This window comes from Panthera leo, chromosome B1 (genome assembly GCF_018350215.1).
Source record: "Panthera leo isolate Ple1 chromosome B1, P.leo_Ple1_pat1.1, whole genome shotgun sequence".
Lineage (NCBI taxonomy): Eukaryota > Metazoa > Chordata > Mammalia > Carnivora > Felidae > Panthera > Panthera leo.
In genome coordinates this window covers 86,481,836-86,507,226 of record NC_056682.1, presented here as the reverse complement: position 1 = coordinate 86,507,226, position 25,391 = coordinate 86,481,836, and the positions used below count along the sequence as shown (strand labels likewise).

Below are 25,391 nucleotides of genomic sequence, written 5' to 3'. Positions count from 1 at the left end.
AACCAGTAAGGCCCATGGATATAACATTTTTTTAGAAAACCTGTGTTTTTTTGATATAATAGTCATTGTGATTGGCTATAATCTATTTTACCAACTTTTCTTTCTGTTTGCTCTGCACTCCTGCGCTCCTTGAAATCTGTTGATAAGTTGCCAAAACCAAGTTACAAGTACAGCCATAATGGAGATTAAGCAAAATTCCTTAATAACTCATTTATTTGAACCACCCAATTCAATAGAATGATAGAAGAAATGCTATTTAACAAAGGACACATCGATCAGTTATTCAGTTACTAATTATGTGTAGAATATTTCAGAGATGTTTACCACTCAAGAGTTCAGTGTGTTTAAACTTGGTGTAGTGATCCATTAGTGAGACAATAAAAGCAATTTAGTGGGCCATTACTACCATTTGAAAACCTAATATAGAAATATACTATAGAGCAGAGGGGCATCTGGGTGGCTCGGTTGAGTGTTGGACTTTTGATTTCAGCTCAGATCATGATCCCAGGGTCCTGGGATCAAGCCCCCAGTTGGGCTCTGTGCTGAGGGTGCAGCCTGCCTGAGATATATATTCTCTCTCTCTCTCTCTCTCTCTCTCTCTCTCTCTCTCTCTCACCCCTCCTTTCCCTCCCTCTCTCTCCCTCTTCCCCTCTGCCCCTTTCCCCTGCCCACTCAACGCTCTCTCACTCTCTCTCACTCTTAAAAAAAAAAGAATAGAGTAGAAAATACCAGAATGCATGGCACAAAATTAAGGTTAGTATTCCATGAAACTTTTGCTTCACATAGTAATTTATGTATATAGGATACATATTCAGCAATACAAATGGTGGTTGTCCACATTTTAAGCGACCACCATAGTTCCTAACCATGAGGAAAATATATTTTCAATCTATAACAAAAATAATAACTGCACTTTATTGAATTATATATTTAGCTATTATATAATTAACTTTAAAAAATGTAACTTTTCTGGGGCACCTGGGTGGCTCAGTTGGTTAGGTGACAGACTTCGGCTCAGGTCATGATCTTGCAATTTGTGAGTTCGAGCCCCGCGTCGTGCTCTGTGCAGACAGCTGAGAGCCTGGAGTCTCAGCCTGTGTCTGCCCCTCCCCTGCTCACGCTCTGTGTCTGTCTGTCTCTCAATAATAAATAAATGTTAAAACAATTTTTTTTTTTAAATGTAACTTTTCCTTACTGTGATCCTTTTAGGTTAGATAGCTCCTCGGTTTTACGGATCAAGAAATAAGTTCAGAGAGGTTGTGACTTGTTCAAGCCTAGATCCATACCCAGGTCTTTCTGGCTCAAAGCTTCAAACTGTCTGTCTATACCAAAATAGTAATGAAAAAAGCATACTAACATTCAGTCAGAGAGGTTAGGGGTTCAGCTTTTCCATCTCTGAATCCCAAGGCCTGGGAATATGATTATCAGAGTGTATTCATTATAGGAAAATACTTTGGTGGTCCTTTGGAGTTTATTATATAGTGATAACTAAATTTATGTAGCCCTTGCAAATAAAGGTCAATGAAGTCAGTCAGGTTTTCTTTTAAAATTAATGAATTTTGTAATGCCTTACTTGGGTATAGAATATGGAGAAGGTGAAGAAAATCCTCTTGTCTTCCGCACTGCATAATTGCTGTGACATTATTTATCAGGTGGGTGCCATCAGAGCCCTACTTTATAGATTTGTTTTAAAGTTGAGGGGGCCAGCCCCTAAGAGCTTAGAAGACTATGGAACTACATCTTTTGTTATTTTGTTTTGTTTTCTGTTTTGTTTTGTTTTATTTTTCTGGATATGAATCATTTATCAGTGAAATGTCTTTTAATGCTGTTAGAAAAATTATTAGATTATTTTCCTGATACACATTTTTTTACATTTATATGGTAAGCTCTTTACATGTTGAATTATAAGTAGGTTCATTTAGTCTTTACATGTAATTGCTTTGTTTCATTGGCCTCATCAAGTAATTTCTTTACTTCTGCAAATCATATCAGAGTATCTAACTGCTAATAGAATTTTGTTTTTAATTTGTTCAGCAGTGTGTGAAAGTAAAGATTTACCTGATACAGTTAGGACAGTATTAAAACAAGAAATGAATCGTCTTTTTGGAGCAACAAATCCAAAGAATTTTAATGAAACTTTTCTGAAAAGGAATTCTGATTCATTGCCACACAGATTATCAGGTAATCACTTCATTTTCTTTTTATCTTAGCCTTCTAAAATAATTTGTTTTTATTTTAATGGATTCATGACAAGGTTACACATTTCTCACATGGAAGAGGCATTGTGTGTATGTCACATTTTAATCGTAAGAACACAGGCAGCTTAAATATGCTTCCTATAAATTTTTAAATTTCTTAAAATTATTACTGTGAATCAAGGTCAGTAGTTTCTTCTGGTTCAGCATAGGCTTTTTACAAAGAAGCAATATAACTTCATTTAACTATATATTACATATAAGGAAGGAGGGGCTTTCTTTGTTTTTTCTTTCTCCTCCTTCAGCATGCTCTTAAGATTCACTTGGATGTGACCATCAGCTTCTATTTTTCATGCTTATAAGATATTAAATTGGACAATGCAAAACACCTAAAATCATTTCATAGGCAAAGGTCTGTGCTAGCAGTCCAAAATCTGGACTTGATGGGATCGTATGGGTAGTGCTTTAGTAGGATGCTTTTAGAATACCTGGCTAAGAAGGCCAGCAGCTTTGTATGCCTTTGTAGAATTCTGAATTCAGATTTTTGGCTCATGCCATCAAGTTTGAATATCTCTCTCTTCCCACGCTCCCACACCCCCAACCCCCCCACTCCTACACACATTAAATGGAGTATTCCCCACAGCCCCAAATTATGGGGTTTGTTTGTTTCGAGAGAGTGCAAGTGAGGAGAGGGGCAGAGGGAGAGAGAGCAAGAGAGAAAGAATCCTTAGAGTCTCCATGCTTAGTGCAGAGCCTGACACAAGGCTCAATCCCACAACTCTGGGATCATGACCTGAGCTGAAATCAAGAGTGGGACACTTGGGGCACCTGGGTGGCTCAGTCACTTAAGTGTCCAACTTTGGCTCAGGTCATGATCTCGCTGTCCGTGGGTTCAAGCCCCATGTCAGACTCTGTGCTGACAGCTCAGAGCCTGGAGCCTGCTTCAGATTCTGTCTTTCCCTATCTCTCTGCCTCTCCCCCATTATTTCTCTGTCTCTCTCTAAAAAAAAAAAAAAAGTGGGACACTCAAACAACTGAGCCACCCAAGCACCCCTGCTCAGTTTAGAGAGAGGAAAAATCCATGTTCCCACTACACAAAAACAACTATCATTAGAATATTTGTATTTCTTCATAGTTTTTTACCTTAATCATTCTCCTAGTTTAGACAGTTAAGCTATTTCTGATCTATCCTGTCATGATTTTTTTGGTTTATTTCAAATGGCTTTTCCCACTTTTCTAATAAAGTGCCACACTCTGTGTGCACATATATGTTATATTTGATATTTGAATGAATAGAGGATAAGATGCTGGTTGTACTTTAAAAAAATTTTTCTTTTTTCTTCTCATTTAGCTGCCAAAATGGTATATTATTTAGATCCTTCTAGTCAGAAGCGAGCTATAGAGTTGGCAACAACACTTGATGAATCCCTCACTAACAGAAACCTCCAGGTAAAGTTTTTCATAATCTCTCTGAAGAATACCTCACTACTTTCTGTTTCTCTTTTCACAAAGAGAATACATTTACCAAATAATTGTTTTTTTGTTAATTATGCATATTATTCACCAAGCCATTATGAATCCACATCAGAAACTAACCCTATCTTAAATTTATTTAGGATTGTCTGTGTGTGCACATGCACAGTAGGCTACTTGGCCTTCAAGAACTAGCTCCACATCTTTATTTAAAATATTTTTTCTAGGAATCTGTTCTAGTAAAATTTTATATATATATATATATATATAAAATAATATATAAAATATATGTTTTATAAATATATGTTTTATATATTTAGTAAAATTTTATTTATATATATATAGTGTGTGTGTGTATATATATATATATTCCATAGTTAATTTTAGATTTTGGTTCATTCCTATCTCTACATTTCTGACCAAGCAGTAGTCTCAGTGAAGATTCTGACATATTTAAGATGTACATACCAGGGATCAAATCAAAACACTCATTTTATAACTTGTAATGTAACTTGAAATATAAAAGATACATGGATATGTTTTGCAAGATACTGATTTTAGTTTAGCCTAAAGACAAAGGACATAGCACTACTTCCTATGATAATTGGCCAGATAAAGCATTTGATATAGTCCTTTAATAGCAAATGAAGGAACACTTTTAAGAAAGAAACATTTGACTGATTGATGGCTAATTAATTCATCATTTAGATTATAACATTTCTAGACTGGCAAAGTTTGTTGGCTACTATATATCTGCAAACTACATGTTTTCCAAGTGAAAAGATAAAGAAAACATGAGGAATGTAAGTTAACATGCATCATTTTAAAATCTAAGAATATCTACCAAGGGGTTTGGTTCAAACAGTTACCAATTTTCATGAACAAATTTTTCTTGCATATATGCCCTTTGGTTTGAGACCCTCCCTTTCCTCTCAGTGGACAAACCTTTAATTTTAATACAGAGCTGAAAAGCAATGTTTGATACCACCAGCTGTCTCTAAGCCTCTTAAAAAAAAAAACAAACTAAAGAGCTTAAGTTCAATACCTGACATTAGCGTGGAAAAGTTGACGTTTATACACAGAGCCTGCCTGGGTTGAGGCAAAGTTGCCACCTGGGGTCAAGCACTTGCTGAGAGTGAGTGTGGCTTTAAATGTAGCCGCTGCATATCTTGCTTGCCCCACATTGTCCTGGCCCTGTTTATAAATTCGTCCTTTGTATAAGCCCTGCGATTCTGAAGAAACTATTTCTTAGGGATTGAATATGCGGGGATGGAATGCTTTCTGTGTCTTCAATATGTACATTTGCCTTTTGCTTAGAAAATGTGTTGATAATGAAATGTCTAATAAATTCACAGTAAAAAACTTTCTTTTTGTTTTTGGACAAGTTATAATATTACCTTTTCTCTTTCTTTAGACATGTATGGAGGTATTAGAAGCCTTGTGTGATGGTAGCCTAGGAGACTGTAAAGAAGCTGCTGAAGTTTATAGAGCAAATTGTCATAAGCTTTTCCCTTATGCTTTGGCTTTCATGCCTCCTGGATATGAAGAGGATATGAAGATCACAGTTAATGGAGATAGTTCTGCAGAAACTGAAGAACTGGCCAATGAAATCTGAACATCATTAAACAAGCAAATGGAATGACTTTGGACCATATCTAGTGTATAATATTTTTGTCACGCACCTGCTGCATTGCTCTAACTTACACAGAATGAGAAGAGTAAATGTTCTTGCCTTCAAATAGTGTTTTACGTTTTTTATCCTGCTGAAAAAGTATATATAAAATATCTAACGTATTACAGGATATAGGTTCAGTTTCTTAAAAAATTAAAAGCTGCTAAAATTGAGGGATTAAAAAAAAAAGATACCTTATTCTATTCCTACCTACCCACCCATGTTTTTTAACTAATTTATATAAAATCTGGAGGCTGTTACAGCTAACAAAGCAGGTGTGTGGCAGAAATATTACTTTAAAATTTGTCTTGTGAGATTTTACTATATCTCAGACAGCATAAATGCTGTTTTAGCACTGGATTCTTTCACTGAGCACAAAGAGTTGTTGGGGCTTTAGCATCTGACTGATTTTGTTACGGGGTTGATTCTGACCATAGGAAGTATGCAATGTGAATCACTATTTACAGAGAAACCTACAACAGATGCTTGATGTTGTAGAAGCTGGGACATATAGATACCAAGCAGAATTTCTAAGAAACCTAGAGGGTGTTCAATATGCTTGTTGTGTTTCCAAAATTCACTGTACATGATCAGTTTGGTGTTCTTGTACCACAGTTTTTAACTGAAGGAACCAGTTGGAACAATCTCAATTTTAACTAAAACTTGAAGAACTAAAATAGCAATGCAAACCGTTCAGCATTGTTTTGGCCAAACTTGTTAAAACTGTAATGCAAGAACCAAATGCACTGTGATGTGGCACCAACTAATTAGCACGCATGAATTTTTTCACCCAAGAGTGAAAAAAGAAAATCTACCATGGCTTGAAGTTAAAGAGCAGAACTCCTGACTACCATTCTATGACTGATCAAGAGACTAATAGTTAAAAACCTCAGCAGGCCTTGTTCACGATATGCAGAAAAAAAGTGCTGCAGTTTAGATACCTCTGGAATTTTTCCACAGTGTCACAGGTTTGTAATACTTGAAGCCCTACATTTCTAAGAATATATTTCTTGCTCAGTTGTTTCAGGCAAGCCCAAGACTTTGTAATTTTTAAAGGGCCCAAGATTTTTTTTTTTCAATAACAGACCAGCTTCTTTTTCCTGCAGTTACAGATGTAATTTCCTTTTTGTTGTCAAACATAAGGTACCAAATATGATGCAATAAATTGTTTTGAAAAACAGTTGTGTGAATATTTCAACTAATCTGTGTTGGGCTTCTGTGAAAATACACAGGTGGAAACAGAGGTGCAAGCCAGAGGCAATGTAACGTGCTGTAAAATGAGCGCAGATGGTTGCGTTCGCTGCGGGCTGAGTGCCGGTGTCAGGGGACTCCGTAATGCAGGTGTAGTGCTGCTCCTGCATGAACCTTTCCTTGAGGGCGAGGATGGTGGCAGGTACTATGAATGTAATTCCTAATTTCCTAATTTGAAAGGAAACTGAGAACTGCGATTTTGATGGAGAGACTGAGCCTTACGATGATAAACCTGTATACTGAGAACTGGCCTCAGGCTCAATATCCTCGTTGCGTTTGCAAGATCTGAGCAAATAAGGTTAAGTAAAATGAATCAATTGTATATATGATTGATCTTTTTGTGGTACTTTTAGTTTCTAGGGCATATATTCTAAAGGGAATTTTCAGGAGACCTGATCCTTCTACTGATTGAACAGTTGTGCTAAACTCAACCTTTCATAGTACGTGGCCTGCATTCTGCGTCCCGGTCTAACGATTTAGTGATGTAAAGAGAAGTACAAGCCGAACTCCAGTGCTTTGTTCCGTTTTATTAACTGGCCCTGTCTCAGGAACATCTTCACAGATGGCAAACAACAAACAAAAAAAACCCCACCACCACCACCACAAACTTTTTTTCAACTTCTCCTATAAGTGGCAACCGAAGTTCTCATTGTTGGGAAAGAACACTAGTGCTACCTCTGCCACTACTGAGGTGTTGGGAGGAGGCACCAGCCATACGATAGGGGGTGTTTATGTGTGAATTATGTTTCAACTCTACTGTATATTGAAATGAAGTTCATATATTTGTCTTGACAATGTTCAACTGATGTAGACTGTCTTAGAATGAAAATTCGTAAATACTCCGAACTCTTGATGCAGATTCCACCCGTGAGGAGCTAAAATTCCTAACATGTATATTGTACTCCGACCCAATTTTACTGGAACTATTGAATAAATATTTTATTTTCTTTCAGGTTTACTTGATAGTGGATACATTGTCTGGTGTCAGAGGACCTTGACAGGGTTCGTTTTATGTCCAGACAGCACCCCCGAAACATTGTACTGTACTGTCTTGCTCTGAGTAGTATCGACTGGATCATCCCACATTTGCCTCATTCACTCTATTAATTCCAAATGATACTGTGGGGGGAAACAGGGTTAGAAAAACAAGTGGGAAAAAAAAATGCAGTGATGTTGTATTCTAAACAAGTGCCTTATGTTTATTGCTGAGAACTGGTGTTAACAACCCTTTTCAGAAGAAAGGGTCCCTTGACCTGTATTAACATAGGAAAGTAAAGTTATTTTTGTTTTTCTTTATATTTACTACTCTTGTCATTTCTCATTTAAAAATTAAGATCTGACCAGGTTAGTTTACTCAGCTTTAATTAGATAGTTGAGTCCTACGTTTTCAACATTTTTCTGTATTTACGATGCACAAAAATAAAGCGTGATCTCTACTAGCATGGCTAAAAGTAGTCCCAGTATTAGTGAATAGCTTTTCTGTGGGTTTTATGAGGCCTTTGTCTTTCAGGGGTGTTTGTACTCTACGGTGTGCTGCTGTTAGGGCTGTGAGATGAAGGCTATGATTGTAAGAGGCCAGACAAGCATGGTCTAGTTTCAGGTAGGTGATGATAAATTCAGGGAAGTCTCTGTCCTGCACAGTTTGTAGGAATATTTCAGTTGCCATGTGTAGCATCTGTTTGGGACAGGTAAAAAAGTGAAGTGTTGAATTTTCCTACAAGACACACACACACACACACACACACACACACGTCTTACTAATTACTAGCCTTAAATTTTGAAATAACTCTTACTAAGAGAATGGAAAGAAAGACCAACCTGTCCAGTGGAAGGTAGGCTTCCTGTTCAGCTCATGCTACACTCCTTTAAGTTACAGGCAAGGTTTCTTGATGCCATTCAATCCACTGCCAAACCTACATTAAAAACAGTCGCATGAAATGGCTGTGTTGCCCCACAGGGAGCTGAAACCTTAAGTTTTGTTCCAATTTGGAAGATTAGAAATCTCACTATTTATAGCAATAAGACATTTTTGCAAAAGGTTATTTATTGAATTGTACTTTTTTTTACCTTTTAGTATGCAACCTACAGGGTGGATGTCAAAAGAATTGGTAGTGTGCAGGAGATTCTGGAGAAAATGTTCATATTTCAATAAAGCAGGAGAGTATTTGTCGTGTACTGTAGGTTATACAGCTGATGTAACATTGCTACCTCCCCTCAAGACCTGCTTCTTTTATGATAACATAAAGATGGGCAGGAGGAAAGGGAGCAGTATGCGGTAGGAAAGCAGGTCTTAAAGTTTCCAGCCTCTCCATTTATCCAGTTGTCTTTGAAAGGACACCATCTTGGGATTGAAGCCAGAAGAAAAAAAATGGTAGTTTAAATTAGAACTTGTATGAAATTGTCAACTATAGACAAGCTTAGTATCTTAAATGTTCAGTGCTCTTTATAGAGTTCTATACGCCAAAAACAGTATAGACTTGGTTTCGAGGTGGCTTTAGTGAAAGTGAAGTTGATACGTGGCAATCCGACAAGACTGGGAAGTAGTTGTTACAGCTTTTATATTAGACCTTTGTGTCTATTTTAACAGTCTATTATTTCACACAAGTGGTACAGTTCTTAACTGAAATAATTGACCTTGATGAATATGTGATGAAAAGTTTCCTGTATGTTAAGATTCTGCTGTTGCTAAATCAGCTTGGCCTCAAGAAGTACAAATGATCCTCTTGTTTGGAAACAACATAGGAGCAAAGGGATTTCTGGAATATGATTTGGGTCCCATAGCTTGCTTTCAGCTGATAATTACATTTCCCTTCTATATCTAGTTACTTGTGCGTTGTCTTAACAAACAAGAAGCCTTTCGCCACACCATTCTGTGATCTCTTTCCAGTCTACTATAGTTTCCTGAAGGAGTTTCATGAACTTGCCCTTGTTTACTTTCATCTGCAGGTTTATCGGGTCCATATACCAGTGCTTGATGCTTCATCACACTTGAGATAGGCACTGGGTTTTCTAAAGTGCTCTTCCAAAACTTTGGTGTTTTCTTCGTTAATGATGAATAATTAAATTGGCCACCACTTTTCATCTTTCTTTCAAACTACTTATTTGTTTTCCAGTAGTCAGACTGCTGGTTGATAACTTTAAAAATGAGAATGGAGCCATTTAAGAAGTAAATAGTAAATATCTCCCAGATCCTTTAAGTTCTGAACTCTGGAATGTGAAATACTAATTTTTCCCTTCATTAACTTAATAAAGAAATTTACTGTACATTAATAACAGTAATAGAAGTATTCAGAAACCTGTATTCAGCTAGCATTGTTTACTGTTAGCATAATTTGTTTAGATGTTCACTGAGGAGGACCTCAGAAGCCACCTGTTTAACTTGTGATTTTTTGTTTAGAACTTAAAAGTTTTATTTCAAGAGCCTACTTGTTATTTCAAGCATTCCATTGCACTTAGCATTTTTCATTCACCTGCTAGGATGCTTTTTACTTAAGAGAAATGTCTAAATACAGTATGAAGTTAAATGACTAATGCTTTGTTCAGACTCATGTAAATCCATTTCTAATGTATGAAATCTTAAGGATTTACATTGGGTACATTTTAGTATGGGGGTATAATAACTAGGACAGTACATAGTAGGTATTCAAATCCTTGTTAAATTTGCTGTGAATATTAATATTGCCCTACAGATTGTAGAAAATAGCAATAAAGTACTGTTAACTTTCAGGTCACCTACAAAGGCTCACAAATTTTTTATCCCCTACCTGTGACTTAAGAGTATTCCCATTCATCCTTCCCCCTGTGCCTCTCTGTTGGTCTCAGGAATTTCCTCAAAATACCACAGATCCATTACGTTTTTACTTCGGTTGAATACATCTCTCACATCTAATTTTTGCTTTTTTCCTATAGTTTGTCAGTGGAATGGTTGTGACTGGCCTTGTAGGAACCAAGATGAGTGGGACCATTCTCCAACTTTTTCAGTTGCCTGTTCATTGTTGCATAAGTTGCGAGTAAATCTACTCACATCCTTCGTGTCTTTAGCAACCAGCCACCCACCTAAACATCACATCAGTGGAATTAAGTCACTAGAGATTGTCATTCAGTAGTTGCTTTTCATCTTTCAAATAGTATGAGGAGACAGATGACGCACACACCAACCACCTACCTACAAGGTTCTGTTGTCTACAGCCTAGTATCTCCACTTTTAATCCTTACAACTAAGGAGACACTGGGTTAGGATCTGCAATGGTTATTTTTAGACACACGACCTACAGCCAGTGTTCACAGCCAACAGCTGTGGTCCACAGTTGATCTTTATTTAGGATAGGCAATGGAATCCTTTCAAGACCTAAGTTTAACCCTGTTTATTAGAATCCCAGGAGAGCTATTTGCAAGACAACCTTCTCAATGGCAGGACCATTCAGATTTGAATGATCTAGTGTCGGTCCAGGTGCTGATGGTCTGGTCGGCTTCTCTTCCGACCACCCCCCATCCCCAGGTGGATCCTGGTTGAGGTGCATCCAAAGTTGAGGCCCACTGTCCTTGATGAAATTTAAAGTATTTTATAGTATTGAGTTTTTTCCTCAGATCGAAGAGGGAAGCAACTATGTAAGTGCAAAAAAGATGAACTTTTCCACATCTTACATTAAGGGGCCCACTGTCCTTGATGAAATTTAAAGCATTTTATAGTATTGAGTTTTTTCCTCAAATTGAAGAGGGAAGCAACTATGTAAGTGCAAAAAGATGAACTTTTCCCCATCTTACATTAAGGTGAAAACTTCTTGAACTTTCTATCCAGAGCTTTCTGATTGTTTTCAAAGTCCATTCTTTGCTTAAATCATGCTGCTGTTCTACTACCTGAGATGCTGGTATTCAAAGAGAAAAAAGTCATGGTTTTATTGGATGTCATGGTTACTTGTTTCCACTGAAGCAACTTTTAAAATATAATTGCCATGGATCGATAGATGCTTGAGTTTTTGAGTGGATGAGTACCAAAGCAAAGCATGGACTTGGCAGGGTTTTAAATAAGAATGGGTGCGAGGTATTACTCCCTGGAAAGCCACACATGCCTACCCTGCAGTCAAATACATATGTCTTTTTTCCCCCCTAATTTTACATAAACAAGTGAATTACGTATCTCAGATGTAAAAGGAGCCATGATTCTAGGACAGACAGAATTCAAAGCTAAATGTTGGCCTGTTAGTGTAGAACCTGGAAAGGAGATTTACATATTACACAATCCTGTGTCAAACCAAAACTTGCTCTGTGAGATCTGAAATAACATCTGTGTAGATATCCCAAATCTTTCTAATCCAGCATTTTTCTTTAATAGAATAGGAATTGTTTTATAGACAATCATCAGTTCTGTTTAGCTTGTTCTTGGCTGGTTAGAGGATTTGATAAATGAATCTGGTTGTTTTGATACTGTTCACTGTCATTCTTGATTGTGTAGAGATGGATGATCTTTCCTCACCTTTGCAAACTGTTTTAGCCTCTTCCCACAGAAGCCTGGCCTTAATGCTTTATGGTTACTTTCCTCTGACCCTTGTGACTAAGTGCCAAATTTCTGGCATAAATCCATTGTAGCTTGGTAACGACAGTAGCGTGATGTAGTTGAAAACGTAAGCTTTTCCCAAGGACAGGTGCCTGAGGAGAGTTAATAAGAATTTTTAGTTCATAGTTGTTGGATTAAGTAACACACATACTGTATAGAAAGTGATTACCACAAGACCTGACACATAGTAAGTGTTCATTACAAATACCAGCATTTGCAAAAGGATGTTCTTTTCTGTTTGTCAATATTCAACTTGGTTATCATTATTTGTTGACTAAAGTACAGGAAAATCGTTGATCATCTTTTCCTAGGTACTAACAGCTCAATTTTTTTTCCCTAGTATTTTACTTCACACTTGTGAGAACTTTACATTGTTTTCCCTTTTCTCATAGTAGAGAAAAACACCTGTAATACCTCCATCCTCCATGATCATTTTGACTTTTACTAGTGTTAGCAAAGTTGGCAGATTGATGCTTGCTGTTTAAAGCTATTTAGGAGATGTGATATTAGGCCAGTCCCAGTGTCCTTCCTTCCATCCATCTGGTAGTTAATGAATGCCTATCACATTTTTTACAGGCTAGTAAAGGAGACAGACAAATCAAGAAATGAGTGCAGCAGTGGTTTATAACCCTCCTAGGAGTTGGTACACATTTCTGTTTGGATGGACTAAGATAAGTTTAACAGAATGCTCACTTGAATTTGGAAAGAGAAAAACCAGTTTCCTAGACAGATAGAAGGTAGCATGTACCTAAAGGCTCAGATACATGAAACATGTATTCAGGGACCATGTAAACTAGTGTGAATAGAATATGGGAAATGAGGCTGGGGATCAGAATAAAGAGTGTTAGATGACTTACTAAAAGATTAGATTTGGCTTTGTATAAGCAAAGGAGAGTTATTGAAGAAATAGGGAAGGATAAGTGAGAGAATTCTATTAATATGATGAGGATGGGGAACAAGATTGGAAGCTTGCTTCCAATCATCAGAACTAGTAATATGACTCAAGCTGAGCTAATAATAGCCATCATTGAGCTTTTGCTATGTGCCAGGCAATGTAGTAAGCACTTTGCATTTGTTAGCTGATTTAATCCTTGAAGAGATCATTCCCATTTAACAGAAAACTTGATCATAGTTGCTTACGGTCACATAGGTTATAAGTGACAAAGATCTGCATTCAAGCCCAGGTGTGTCTAACTCCAAAGTGCTTGCTTCTGATGAATGTAACCTTTGGCAAAAAGTAGTAAGGACAACAACATTAAGTATGGGGAGGAGAGCAAGGATACAAGAGATGTTAAGAAGGTAGGACATAGGTCAGCTGATTTGTTGGAAGGCAGAAGGCAATGCAAGGAAAAGTAAAAGTTCATGATGTCCATCCAGGGTTTGGACGTAAAACACTTTGCTTTGGACAGCATCATTAAACAGAGTTGGAAAAAAGAAATTGAGGGGAAAAAGGTCATTTCACAATGAATTATAGGTGTTTATAGGACATGTAAATCCCAGAAGATTAGTAGGCAGCTAGGCAGATGGGTCTGATGTTTAGAAGAGAGCTGACTTTTGTCAATCTTGAAGAGTTAGTTGTGAGTGGTGTGGCCTAGACAAGACTCGCAGGGAAAAAACAAAGGTGATAACTCACAAATGCCAAGAGAAGTGGGTAGAGGAAGAGAAGCTAGCAAAAGAGACCAAGAAATAGTATTAGTTAAAAAAAAAAATTAGAAAATAATGCTGTTGGGGAATCAAAGTTTTTCAAAGAGGAGGATCAACAGGGTCAAAATCAAGACACTGCGTCAAGGTGGTAACATTTTAGAAGGTCTGAATATCAAATGTTGGCAAGGAGGTTGGAAAACAACATAGGAACTCTCAGGCACTGTCTTCGGGAGTATAAATTGGTATAACTTATGAGGGTAGTTGGTAGTATTTATTTACTAAAATTAAACATGTGCATAACCTTATGAACCAGCAATTCCACTAGGATATATATATACACACATATATATGCCCTGTAAACATTCCTTCATATTTGCCAGAGACATGCAAGAATGTTCATCACAGTATTGTTTATAATAATAAAATTTGGAAATAAAGTGTCTGTGACATAAGAATGGATAAGTTGTGCTATATTCATTTAATGGAATGCTGTACAGTTAAAATGAATAAGCCAGCATTAAGTGAATCAAGAATTACCCTCCAAAACGGTGGTTATTTAAAAAAAAAAAAAAAAAAAAAAGGGCAAGTTAAATGGCCTCATTTCTTGTATGTAAAGTTTTTGATGTAAAACAATAGTGTGTGGTTTATGGATACATTTATTTAAAGTAAAGGGGTTTGTTAAAGTGTATTTATTTTGAGAGAGAGAGAGTGAGCAGGGGAGGGGTAGAGGGCGAGAGAGAATCCCAAGTAGGCTCTGTACTGTCAGCACAGAGCCTGATGCGGGGCTCGACCCCAAGAAATGTGAGCTCATGACCTGAGCCAAAATCAGGAGTCAGACGTTCAACCAACTGAGCCACCCACGTGTCCTAAAGTAAAGGTTTCAAAGGGTGCCTGGCAAGCTCAGCCAGTGGAGCATGTGACTCTTAATATCGGGGTTGGGAGTTCAAGCCCCATGTTGGGTATATTTTAAGATTTTAAAAATAAAATCTTAGGGGCGCCTGGGTGGCGCAGTCGGTTAAGCGTCCGACTTCAGCCAGGTCACGATCTCCCGGTCTGTGAGTTCGAGCCCCGCGTCAGGCTCTGGGCTGATGGCTCGGAGCCTGGAGCCTGTTTCCGATTCTGTGTCTCCCTCTCTCTCTGCCCCTCCCCCGTTCATGCTCTGTCTCTCTCTGTCCCAAAAATAAATTAAAAAAAAAAAAAAAAAAAATCTTAAAAAATAAATAAAGGCTTAAAAAACAGGTTTGGGAATTACAAAAACAAAATTCAGGACAGAGGTTCTCTTTATAGGAGGGAGAGGCACATTGGTAGCCTATAATTTTTATTTCTTAAAAAACATTTAAAAAATTTTTTTAAAGTTTATTCATTTTTTGAGAGAGAGAGAGAGAGACAGAGTGTGATCACTCCGAGGGGCAGAAAGAGAGGAAGACACAGAATCTGAAGCAGATTCCAGGCTCCGTACTGACAGCACAAAGCCCGATGTGGGGCTTGAACTCACAAACCATGAGATCGTGACCTGAACTGAAGTCAGACACTTAACCAACTGACCACTCAGGAGCCCCTTAAAAAACATTCTTAAATGTGGCAAAATGTTAATTAAGATTTGATGTCTTTGTTAATTTTGGATCTATATAGGATATTTTTTAAAAGTTAAAACAATAAAATTTATATTTTATACCCTACTAAAAAAAATGGCTAGATAAAAATGCATCTACAATTAAAACAAGGTTTTCTTGGGTTTGTATACTCTCCAAAATGACATGGTATTTTTACTGATTTACCAAGAATGATGAGAGAATTAAGGGAAGTCCACCAGGATATGTGACACAACTTTTTAGGAGGAAAAGTGGCTCCAATGATATCTAAAACATTACTACCCTTTGTAATTTCCAAAGTGCTCGTATGTAGGTATTAATCCCTTCTTTATAGATGAAGGTATATCTCAGAGATGTTAAATGACTTGCTAAAGGCACCCAGCTGGTAGTAGTGAGCGATGAGTTAGGTGTTCAGGTTACAGACCTGTAGATGTTAGAGCGGGAACTTGAACCCAAGTTTTTTGTTTCAAGGCAGGCTAAACTATGCTGTGTTCCTGGACCCTACTGTTTTGCCCAGAGAACTATTACTGAAGTTAAATGCTTTGTGCTATTTAGAATTTTAGAAGAAAGAATTGTTGAACTATGGATGTTTTCTAAACTATGCATTTTTATACAGTATTTGTATATCCCTTTTGATATATACAACATACTTTAAGCTGACAGTTCTTTTTTTTTTTTTTTTTCCCCACAAACCCCTGTTATGCTGGCATTGGGATTTCCTCTTGCAATGAGGAACTACATCTTTAAGATGGTGAAGGTAAGTGTCTAAGATCATTTACCAATTCCATGAATTAGAAACTATCATCCGTCTCTCCCTTAAGTGAAATACAGCGTCCTGCGAAAGAAACTACTCTAGAAGATAAGATACCAGTAGTGAAGTGGCCAAGAGCTGTATGTTATAGATGTATTGATTATCAGAAACTGCCAAGCTTTCTTGCTAAAGTATTATAATTAGAAACCAAGAAAGTAGGGTCTATCTGTTCTTACCTTTCATCCCAACCACCATATTCTACTTTAGGCCAAAGAGTGAGTTCTCCTAGGTAAAATGAGGGAAAACATTACCATTCTTGAAACCTATGATAAACCCACAAATTCTAAAGTTTGTTAGATTTTGCCATGAGGAGATCCTTCATCAACTTGGTAATAACAGTTTCCACAGAGCAGTGGGAATTAAAGACAGGGAACAAGTTAAACAAATGGGAGATCAAGACCTAGACTTCAAGAGAATGTCACTTTTTCAAGATGCTTTGGAGATTAAGGTGGAAAGGAGAGATGGAGGGCAGAAACCAGAAGGAAATAAGGGTAAAACAAAGGGTCATGACAGTTGACAGATCTGAGCATGATTGTAATTTGAATGAAAAAGAACTTGTAGAGAAGGAGAGGGAAAATTGATGGAGCCAGACCAGGCCCCAAAGGAGACAAAAGGTGGGCCTTGAAAAAAAATACCTTTTCTCAGAAACTAAGGGAATAAGGGAATGGTTATAAATAAATTTATAGCTGTGAGAGGAGAGGTGTTTTTACTATCTGGCTTCAATATTTTTTGTGAAGTAGGAAAATATCTGATGTAATTTGTGGAGTAGGAGGGAGTAAAAAAGGGATTTAAAGGGAATGGAGACAGTCTGGAATAGACAGTAGATTAAAAACAAAGGCATTAATCGTGGTGTTAACCACCAAACTGAGTTTGGAAATCATGAAAGTATAGTGGCTTTATCATTATTTCTAGCATCTCAGCTGAATGGCTTATAGGCCAGGCATATTATAGGACTGATCCAGAATTGTGAGTTGGATGACAGAGGAGAAAGACAAGGATGAAGGGGATTGAGGGCACTGATGCCAGGCAGAATATAGCACTGTTCTAAGAATGTGATTTGGAAGAAATACCAGGAAAGGAAAAGAAAAAAAATGGAAGGGGATTGAAAACATTGGTGAGAGAGTAGGTCATGGGACCAATTAAGAGATTTAGGCCAGATATGGAAATGGGACCAAGAATAAATTGGAAGAAAAAGCAGTCTTACAGGAATAGAGCTCTTGATGAGATTCTGGATCGGGCATACTGGGGGTAATATGAATGGAAAGAGAAGGGTATTGCAATCAGTCAGAGCTACTCTATAACAAAGTAGAGAGCATGGCCAAGGGAATGGGTTGAGGTGGCCTTGGAACTGTGATTCTTGGGTGTTTGACAGACCATCCACAGGAATGTTGAAATACCTTAGGAAATGAGGAAGTAAATTGAGATTTAAAGGCTTAACATGATCCAGGTATAATGTTATTGTGGGGGAATGACCTGGGGGTTAAGGGATATTAGGGACAAAAGAAGGTAAAAGGTGGCAAAATTGGATGGAATGAACTTCAAAGGAATGAAGGTTTTTACAGGAAAGTGAAATGTTTTAAAAGGGACTATGGGACAAAATACCAATACCAACTCTGAGCCTTGTGATATGTAGAATTTGAGGAAACAGCAAAGGAAGCAAGATCTTTGAGAAAGAGATCAAGGAAATAGAAGACATGTTCATTTAAAAAGCTGAGGGTATAGGTGAGTTTGTTTATAGTGAAATAGGTTGCCAAAGCCCACCCTGGATAGGGTTGAAGGAGGGTATTGTGGGAAAGGTGAGGATGAGGCCTCAAGAGGGAATGCTGTCAGGTACACAGCAGTTGGGAGACAAGAAATGAGAGGAAGGTGATGGATCGGTGAGAGGGTTGTCTTCTGAACAGTGAACAGGGATGAAGTTTGGATGGAGCTATAGTTTCTCAGCTTTTGGCCCTGTTGTTTTAAACAGAACTGATAAATTGGTGGTCCCAGGCAATGTCTGAACTTATCTTTGTAGGAATGTTTCTAGATTCATGGTGTGGCGGTAATTGCTGGATCCTTCCAGAACTGCTGTGCAAAATGCTGAGTGTGGTAGTATATGGTCTAATCTCTGCCTGACTTCCTTATGGTTTAAGACATGCAGCTATTGATTTGCCACTCTCTGGCAGGCATGGCATGCAGCAGGCATCCCAGAAGACAGAGCGCAAGGACTTTTCTCCATAGCACTGCGCCTCTTTAGCATAAGGGCCAGTGTTTGTGCTTCACATAAGATGCAATGCCTTCTTTTCTGCTTTTGCAAAAATATAGCTTTCATTCTATCAGTCTTTTGGAGAGTATGATACGGTGGAAAAAGCATGGTCTCTTACAGACTTGGTTCTGAATCCTGGAAGCTTATTGGGCAATTTATTTAACTTTTGAGTCTTAATACATCATGGTTATTATAATAATAGACTTTGTATATAAAGTACCTAAGGCAAAAAGTACTCAATAAAAATTTTCCCATTATTAATTATTTCATAAAAGTCTTATTAAAGACCCCACCACTGTACTAAGTCCTGGAAATCTAATGATGAATATGACATGATCTCTGTCTTAAGATCCTTACAGTTCATGGGGTGCCTGGTGGCTCAGTCAGTTAAGCGTCCGACTTTGGGTCAGGTCATGATCTTGCGGTCCACGGGTTTGAGCCCTGCATCGGGTTCTTTGTTGGCAGGCCTGGAGCCTGCTTCAGATTCTGTGTCTCCCTTGCTCTCTGCCCCTCCCCCACTCACACTATGTCTCTCTTTCTCTCTCTGAAAAATACATAAAAATTAAAAAAAATTAAAGATCCTTACAGTTCAGGGGCATCTGGGTGGTTCACAGCCCATTAAGCGTCCAACTCGTGCTTTCAGCTCAGGTCATGATCTCATGGTTTGTGACACTGATCCCCATGTGGGGCTCTGTGTTAATAGCGTGGAGCCTGCTTGGGATTCATTCTCATTCTCTCTCTCTCTCTCTCTCCCTCCCTCCCTCCCTCCCTCCCTCCCAAAATAAATAAATATTAAGAAAAAGAGAAAAAGGATCTTTACAGTTCAGTGCTCACTTTGGCAGCACATATACTAAAATCAGAGCGATACAGGAAAGATTAGCATGGCCTCTGCATAAGGATGACATGAAAATTCATGAAGCTTCCATATTTTTTATGCTAAGCAAAATAAATCTGAGAAAGACAAATACCATATGATTTCACTTATATGTGGAATTTGAGAAACAAAATAGATGAACATAAGGGAAAGAAAAAAAAAGGAAGCAAACTATATGAGACTCTTAACTATAGAGAACAAACAGTTGCTGGAGGGAGGTGGGCAGGGGATGGGCTAAATGGGTAATGGGTATTAAGGAAGACACTTGTGTTGAGCACTGGGTGTTATATGTAAGTGATGAGTCACTAAATTCTACTCCTGAAACCAATATTGTACTATATGGTAACTAGCTACAATTTTAAAAAAATTGTTAATGTTTGTTTATTTTGAGGGAGGGAGGGACAGACAGAGACTGAGTGGGAGAGGGACAGAGACAGAGAGGGAGACACAGAATCCGAAGCAGGCTCCAGGCTCTGAGCTGTTGGCACAGAGCCTGACGCAAGGCTCAAACCCACGAACCGCAAGATCATGACCTGAGTGGAAATCGGATGCTCAACCGACTGAGCCACTCAGGTGCCCCTAACTAGAATTTAAATAAAAACTTGAAACAAAAAAGATCCTTACAGTTCAGTAAAAAGTGAGACAAAGATAAATATACTCAATGACAGATGAGGAGTGCCTTGATAGATGCATAGATGGAAAACAGTGGCAGCCCAAGGGAGCAATCATTAGCAGGCTGCCTGCCTGAGGTGGATTGAGAAGGCAGGGAGCCTTCCTGGCTATTTCTTCTGTTTTCTCTGTTTATTTTCCTTCCACTCTATGTGCATGTCTATTTCCATTCTATGCCCATTTCCTGAAATATATCCAAGTGTGCTTTTGTTTACTCCCATGATATCAGTGCTGAAGAGTTCCAGGTCTCTCTACTGAACATTACCCCATATATCCAGTTGCCAAATGCATATATATTCTTGGGTATACCGTGAGTCCTCCAGCTCAACAGGAGCTAAAATTGAATTTTATAGTCTTTTCCTCAAAACCTGCTCCTGCATTTTTTGGGGTGCCGCCATCCACTCAGTTGTCAACTCAGCAACATCTTTATTGTTTTGCTCTTCCTAATTCTCCACAGTTAGTGTTCAGCAAGTCACATGAATTATATCTGCAAGACATCTTTCAAGTGCACCCACTTCTCTTCACTTCCATGTTTATAACCCTACTTTAATATCATCTCTTCCTGAATTACTCCAACAACTTTTATTTGGTCTCCCTGCCTCTAATCTTATCTCCTTTTAATCTATTCTCCATACTGCAACCAGAATATTATTTCTAAAATACAAATCTAATTATTTCATTCTTTGGCTTAAAATCCTTCAGAAGCTTCCCATTGCTTCTAGAATAAAATAGTTGGCAGGGCACTGCAGTCTCATATTGCCTTACTTCCAACCTCGTCATTTCATCACTGTCATCCTCTTATTTAATGTTTCCACCAGATAAACTTGCTTCCACTGGTGTTCCCTAAACCCCAGCTGCTCCACTGCTCTTCTGAGCTTACATCATTTCTGTACCCCTGCCCCCAGAGCACCCAGTACAGTGTATTAAAATGCCTAGGTGTTTGTTTCCCTGACTAGAATAATCTCCTTAGGGCAGAGACCAAGTTGTTTTATTTTTGTTTTCCGTGTGTGTGTGTGTGTGTGTGTGTGTGTGTGTGTGTGTAGTACAGGGGAGCCTTTAAGATGAGGTGGTCATAGGATACACAATCACCTGCCTGTGATTGAGGCTGTAATGTAACTGATTTGGGCCTTCTATATGTTCTTTGAATAGCTCCATAAAAGAGAAATTAGGGGTGCCTGCATGGCTCAGTCAGTTAAGCGTCCAACTTTGGGTCAGGTCATGATCTCCAGGTTCGTGGGTTCGAGTCCTGCATCGGGCTCTGTGCTGACAGCTCAGAGCCTGGAGCCTGCTGTGGATACAGTGTCTCACTCTCTCTGCCCCTCCCCTGCTTGCACTTGTCTCTATCTCTCAAAAATAAATGACCATTAAAAAAATTAAAAAAAAAAATTAAACACCATCCAGATTATTTTATTTATTTTTCAGTTTATTTATCTATTTGGAGAGAGACAGAGTATGGGGGAGGGACAGAGAGAACCTGACACAGGGCTCGAACTCATGAACTGTGAGATCATGACCCAAGCCAAAATTGAGAGTCAGACACTTAACCAGGTGATCCCAGAATGTTTTAACAATATACTCAGTATTCAAAAACTAGGTAGCAATGTTGTCTCTATAGTTTACATCTAAATGAAGATGTTGTTTAAAATTAAACTTTCTCTGTCAATGAATGGCCTGTTTTTATATTATTACATGAGGTAGTAACAGGACTATTTATTCCATTAACTACTTATACTCTGAATTTAAATATTCCCTAATATTTGTTCTCTAATAAAGTTAAGTAATTTCAATCTATAGAATAAGATATTGTGGGCCATTTTACCTTATGCAAGGTACTTACTCTTTTAACTATAATAGTGTATAACTAATTATACAAGTTATTTTGTCTTTATCATGATTACCTTATATGGTCCAGAAATTAAAACGCACACACACACACACACACACACACACACGCACGCACGCACAGATCTTATTAAAACTTTACACTAATCTTTTACTCAGATTTGGCATAAAATGGTATAAAGGATGAAGTTGGTCCTCAAAGGGAAGTGCATTTTTTTAAGTTTATTTATTTATCTATTTTGAGAGAGAGAGGGAGAGAGGCCCAAGCAGGCTCGGCGCAGAGCCCAATGTGGGGCTCAATCTCAAGAACCATGAGATCATGACCTAAGCCAAAATCAAGAGTTGGTCGCTTAACTGACTGACCCACCCAGGCCCCCCCGGGAAGTGTTTTTTTTTTTAACATAATTTTTTTGTCAAGTTAGCTAACATAGAGTATACAGTGTCCTCTTGGCTTTGGGAGTAGATTCCCATGATTCATCACTTACATACAACACCCAGTGCTTATCCCAACAAGTGCTCTCTTCAATGCCCATCACCCATTTTCCCTGCCCCCTACCCCTCCCACCATCAACCTTCAGTTTTTCTCTGTATTTAAGAGAAAATAATTGCGTATTTAAAATGTACAATGGGTACATGTACACACCCATGAAATTGTCAGCACCAAGTAGTAAGCATATTCATCACTCCAGAAAGTTTCCTTATGCCTTTCTGTAATCCCTCTCTCCTACCCTTTCCAGCCTCCAACTAAAGCTTTCTATAGCTATAGATTAGTTTGAATTTTCTAGAGGTTTATAAGTGACATCATACAGTATTTACTTTTTAAAATCTGATTTCTTTCACTCAGCATAATTATTTTGAGAGTCACTTTTGTTGCATATATCAATGGTTAATTCCTTTATATTTTGAGTACTATCCCTTTAGAGATCCTGTAGAAAAACCAATGTTGAGCTTTCTCCTGTTAGAGAAGAAAGTATTATGAAGCATTTGGACTTCTTTTAAACAGTTAAATGAACCTTTCTGACCAAATAAGGTTATTAGTCTGTATTAATGTTGTGCCTTGGGTACTCTTTCATTATTGCTCATGAACATTCGGTTAACTTTACAGATTATGTGGTCAAGAGGACCACATTGGCTGCTTACTGAAAACACGACCTTTGAAAGACAAAAGAAAGGGCCGCATTCCTTTCTTGTTGTACAAAGTCTTTCTCAAATAGAATATTGGCACATCATAATTAAAAAGCTGGAAATCTACATGATCAATTAATCTTCAACAAAGCAGTAAAGGGTATCCAATGGGAAAAAGACAGTCTTCATTAAAGAATGTTGGGAAAACTAGGCAGCAACATGCAGAAGAATGAAGCTGGACCACTTTCTAACACCATACACAAAAATAAACTCAAAATGGATAAAAGACCTGAAACCATAAAAATCCTAGAAGACAGCATAAACAGTAATTTGTCTGACATCAGCCATAGCATCATTTTTCTGGATATATCTCCTGAGACAGAGGAAATAAAAACAAAAATAAACTATTGAGACTACATCAAAATAAAAAGCTTCTGCACAGCGAAGGAAACAGACAAAAGTAAAAGGCAACTTACTGAATGGGAAAATATTTTTTCAAACAACATATCCAATAAAGGTTTAGTATCCAAAATATACAAAGAACTAATACAACTTAACACCCAAAAACCAAATAATCCAATTAAAAAATGGGCAGAAGGCATGAACAGATATTTCCCCAAAGAATACATGGCTAACAGACACATGGAAAGATGCTCAATATCAGGGAAATACAAATCAAAACTATAATGAGATATCACACCTGTGAGAATGGCTAAAATCAATAACACAAGAAACAACAAGCATTGGCAAGGATGTGGAGAAAAAGGAATCCTCTTGAATTGGTGGAAATGCAAAGTGGTGCAGCCACTGTAGAAAAGAGTATGGAGGTTCCTCAAAAAGATAAAAATAGAAGTACCTTATGATCCAGTAATCACACTACTGGGTATCTACCCCAAAAATTCAAAAACACTAATTCAAAGGGATACATGCATTCCTATGTTTATAGTAGCATTATTTACAATAGCAAGTTATAAAAGCAGTCCCAGTGTCCATTGGTTGATGAATGGATAAAGAAGCTGTGGTAAGTATATATATAAATGGAATATTATTCAACCATGAAAAAGAGCAAAATCTTGCCATTTGCAACGGCATGGACGGAGCTAGAGAGTATAATACTAAGCGAAATAAGTCTGTCAGAGAAACACAAATACAATATGATTTCATCCATATGTGGAATTTAAGAAATAAATGAGCAAAGGGAAAAAAGACTAACCAAGAAACAGACTCTTAACTATAGAGAACAAACTGATTATTACCAGAGGGACTCCATGCTGGGCGTGAAACCTACTTAGAAAAAAATTTTGAAAAGGCAAATAATAAAATGAAACGATCCATTAAAAAAAAGCTGGAAAACTTTTACATTTATCTATGCACAAACAAATAAAAGATTTTCACCATTCTATAAACATTCCTATGCTTTCCCATGCCAAGCCTTTTCTCATACTTCCTATTCTTCTGAAATATTCTTTCCTCTATTACCAACTAAGCCAGTTCTGCCCATTTTTTAAGATTTTTCTCAGCTAAGTAGAATTTCTTTTTTCTCTGATCTTTCATAGCACATTCCATCTTTCTTGTAACCATTTTTATATGTGTGTTATCTTAAACTTTGAATATTTACCTTATTGTTTTTACTGTTACAGTTGAGCCTTGAACAAACACAGGTTTGAACTGTGCATGTCCACTTATATGCAAAATTTAATTTTTTTAAATGTTTATTTTATTTTTGAGAGAGAGAGACAGAGCACAAGTGGGGGAGGAGCAGAGAGAGAGGGAGACACAGAATCCGAGGCAGGTTCCAGGCTCTGAGATGTCAGCACAGAGCCCGACACTTGGCTCAAACCCACGAACAGTGAGGTCATGACCTGAGCCAAAATCATGAGTCAGACGCTTAACTGATTGAGCCACCCAGGCACCCCTACAGATTTTTTATAGTACAGGAGTATAAATGTATTTTCTCTTCCTCATGATTTTCTTCTTTTCTCTAGCTTACTTTACTGTTAGAATACAGCATATAATCCATGACATACAAAATATATGTTAACAAACTATGTTATCATTAAGGCTTCCTGTCAACATTGTAGGCTATTAGTAGTTATGTTTTGGGGGAGTCAAAAGTTACATCTGGAGTTTCGACTGTGTCGGGGCTGGCACTCCTAACCTCCATGTTGTTCAAGGTGAGAAGCTTTTTAAGGTTAGAAGTCAAGTTTATTCGTCTTTAAATACACCTGCCATGGTGTATACTAAATGCCTTGTACATAGTCGGTATTTAATAAATATTTGTTGCATGAGTGAATGAATCTACCAGTAAGAAGCAGGAAAATTGTAAGTAGTTCCATGATTTGACTACTTGAGAATAGTGTTAAGATTTCAAAGGGAGCATTCATTGAACACTTAAATACGTTTGGAGCCATGCGAGCTTTACACATGGCCCCACCAAAATTAGA

At 37.7% G+C, this 25,391-nt stretch overlaps 1 protein-coding gene and 1 non-coding gene across 3 annotated transcripts in view; both read left to right on the top strand.

Annotated features, from left to right (window-relative positions):
* Window positions 1-7,887, top strand: part of NAA15 (N-alpha-acetyltransferase 15, NatA auxiliary subunit) — an 83,985-nt gene extending 76,098 nt beyond the window's left edge. Inside the window, exons 18-20 of one of the 2 annotated variants that reach the window (XM_042935449.1) lie at window positions 2,038-2,181; window positions 3,547-3,644; window positions 5,083-7,887. In XM_042935449.1, the coding sequence (XP_042791383.1) occupies window positions 2,038-2,181; window positions 3,547-3,644; window positions 5,083-5,283 (443 nt within the window). In that variant the 3' untranslated portion in view covers window positions 5,284-7,887. Of the gene's footprint in view, window positions 1-2,034; window positions 2,182-3,546; window positions 3,645-5,082 lie in introns of both variants that reach the window. The other variant, XM_042935448.1, reaches the window with a different exon arrangement.
* Window positions 7,888-19,263: 11,376 nt separating this feature from the next.
* LOC122218768 lies at window positions 19,264-19,370 on the top strand. Its single transcript, XR_006202099.1, has one exon. It is a non-coding gene; the product is annotated as a U6 spliceosomal RNA (small nuclear RNA).
* The last annotated feature ends 6,021 nt before the right edge of the window (window positions 19,371-25,391 follow it).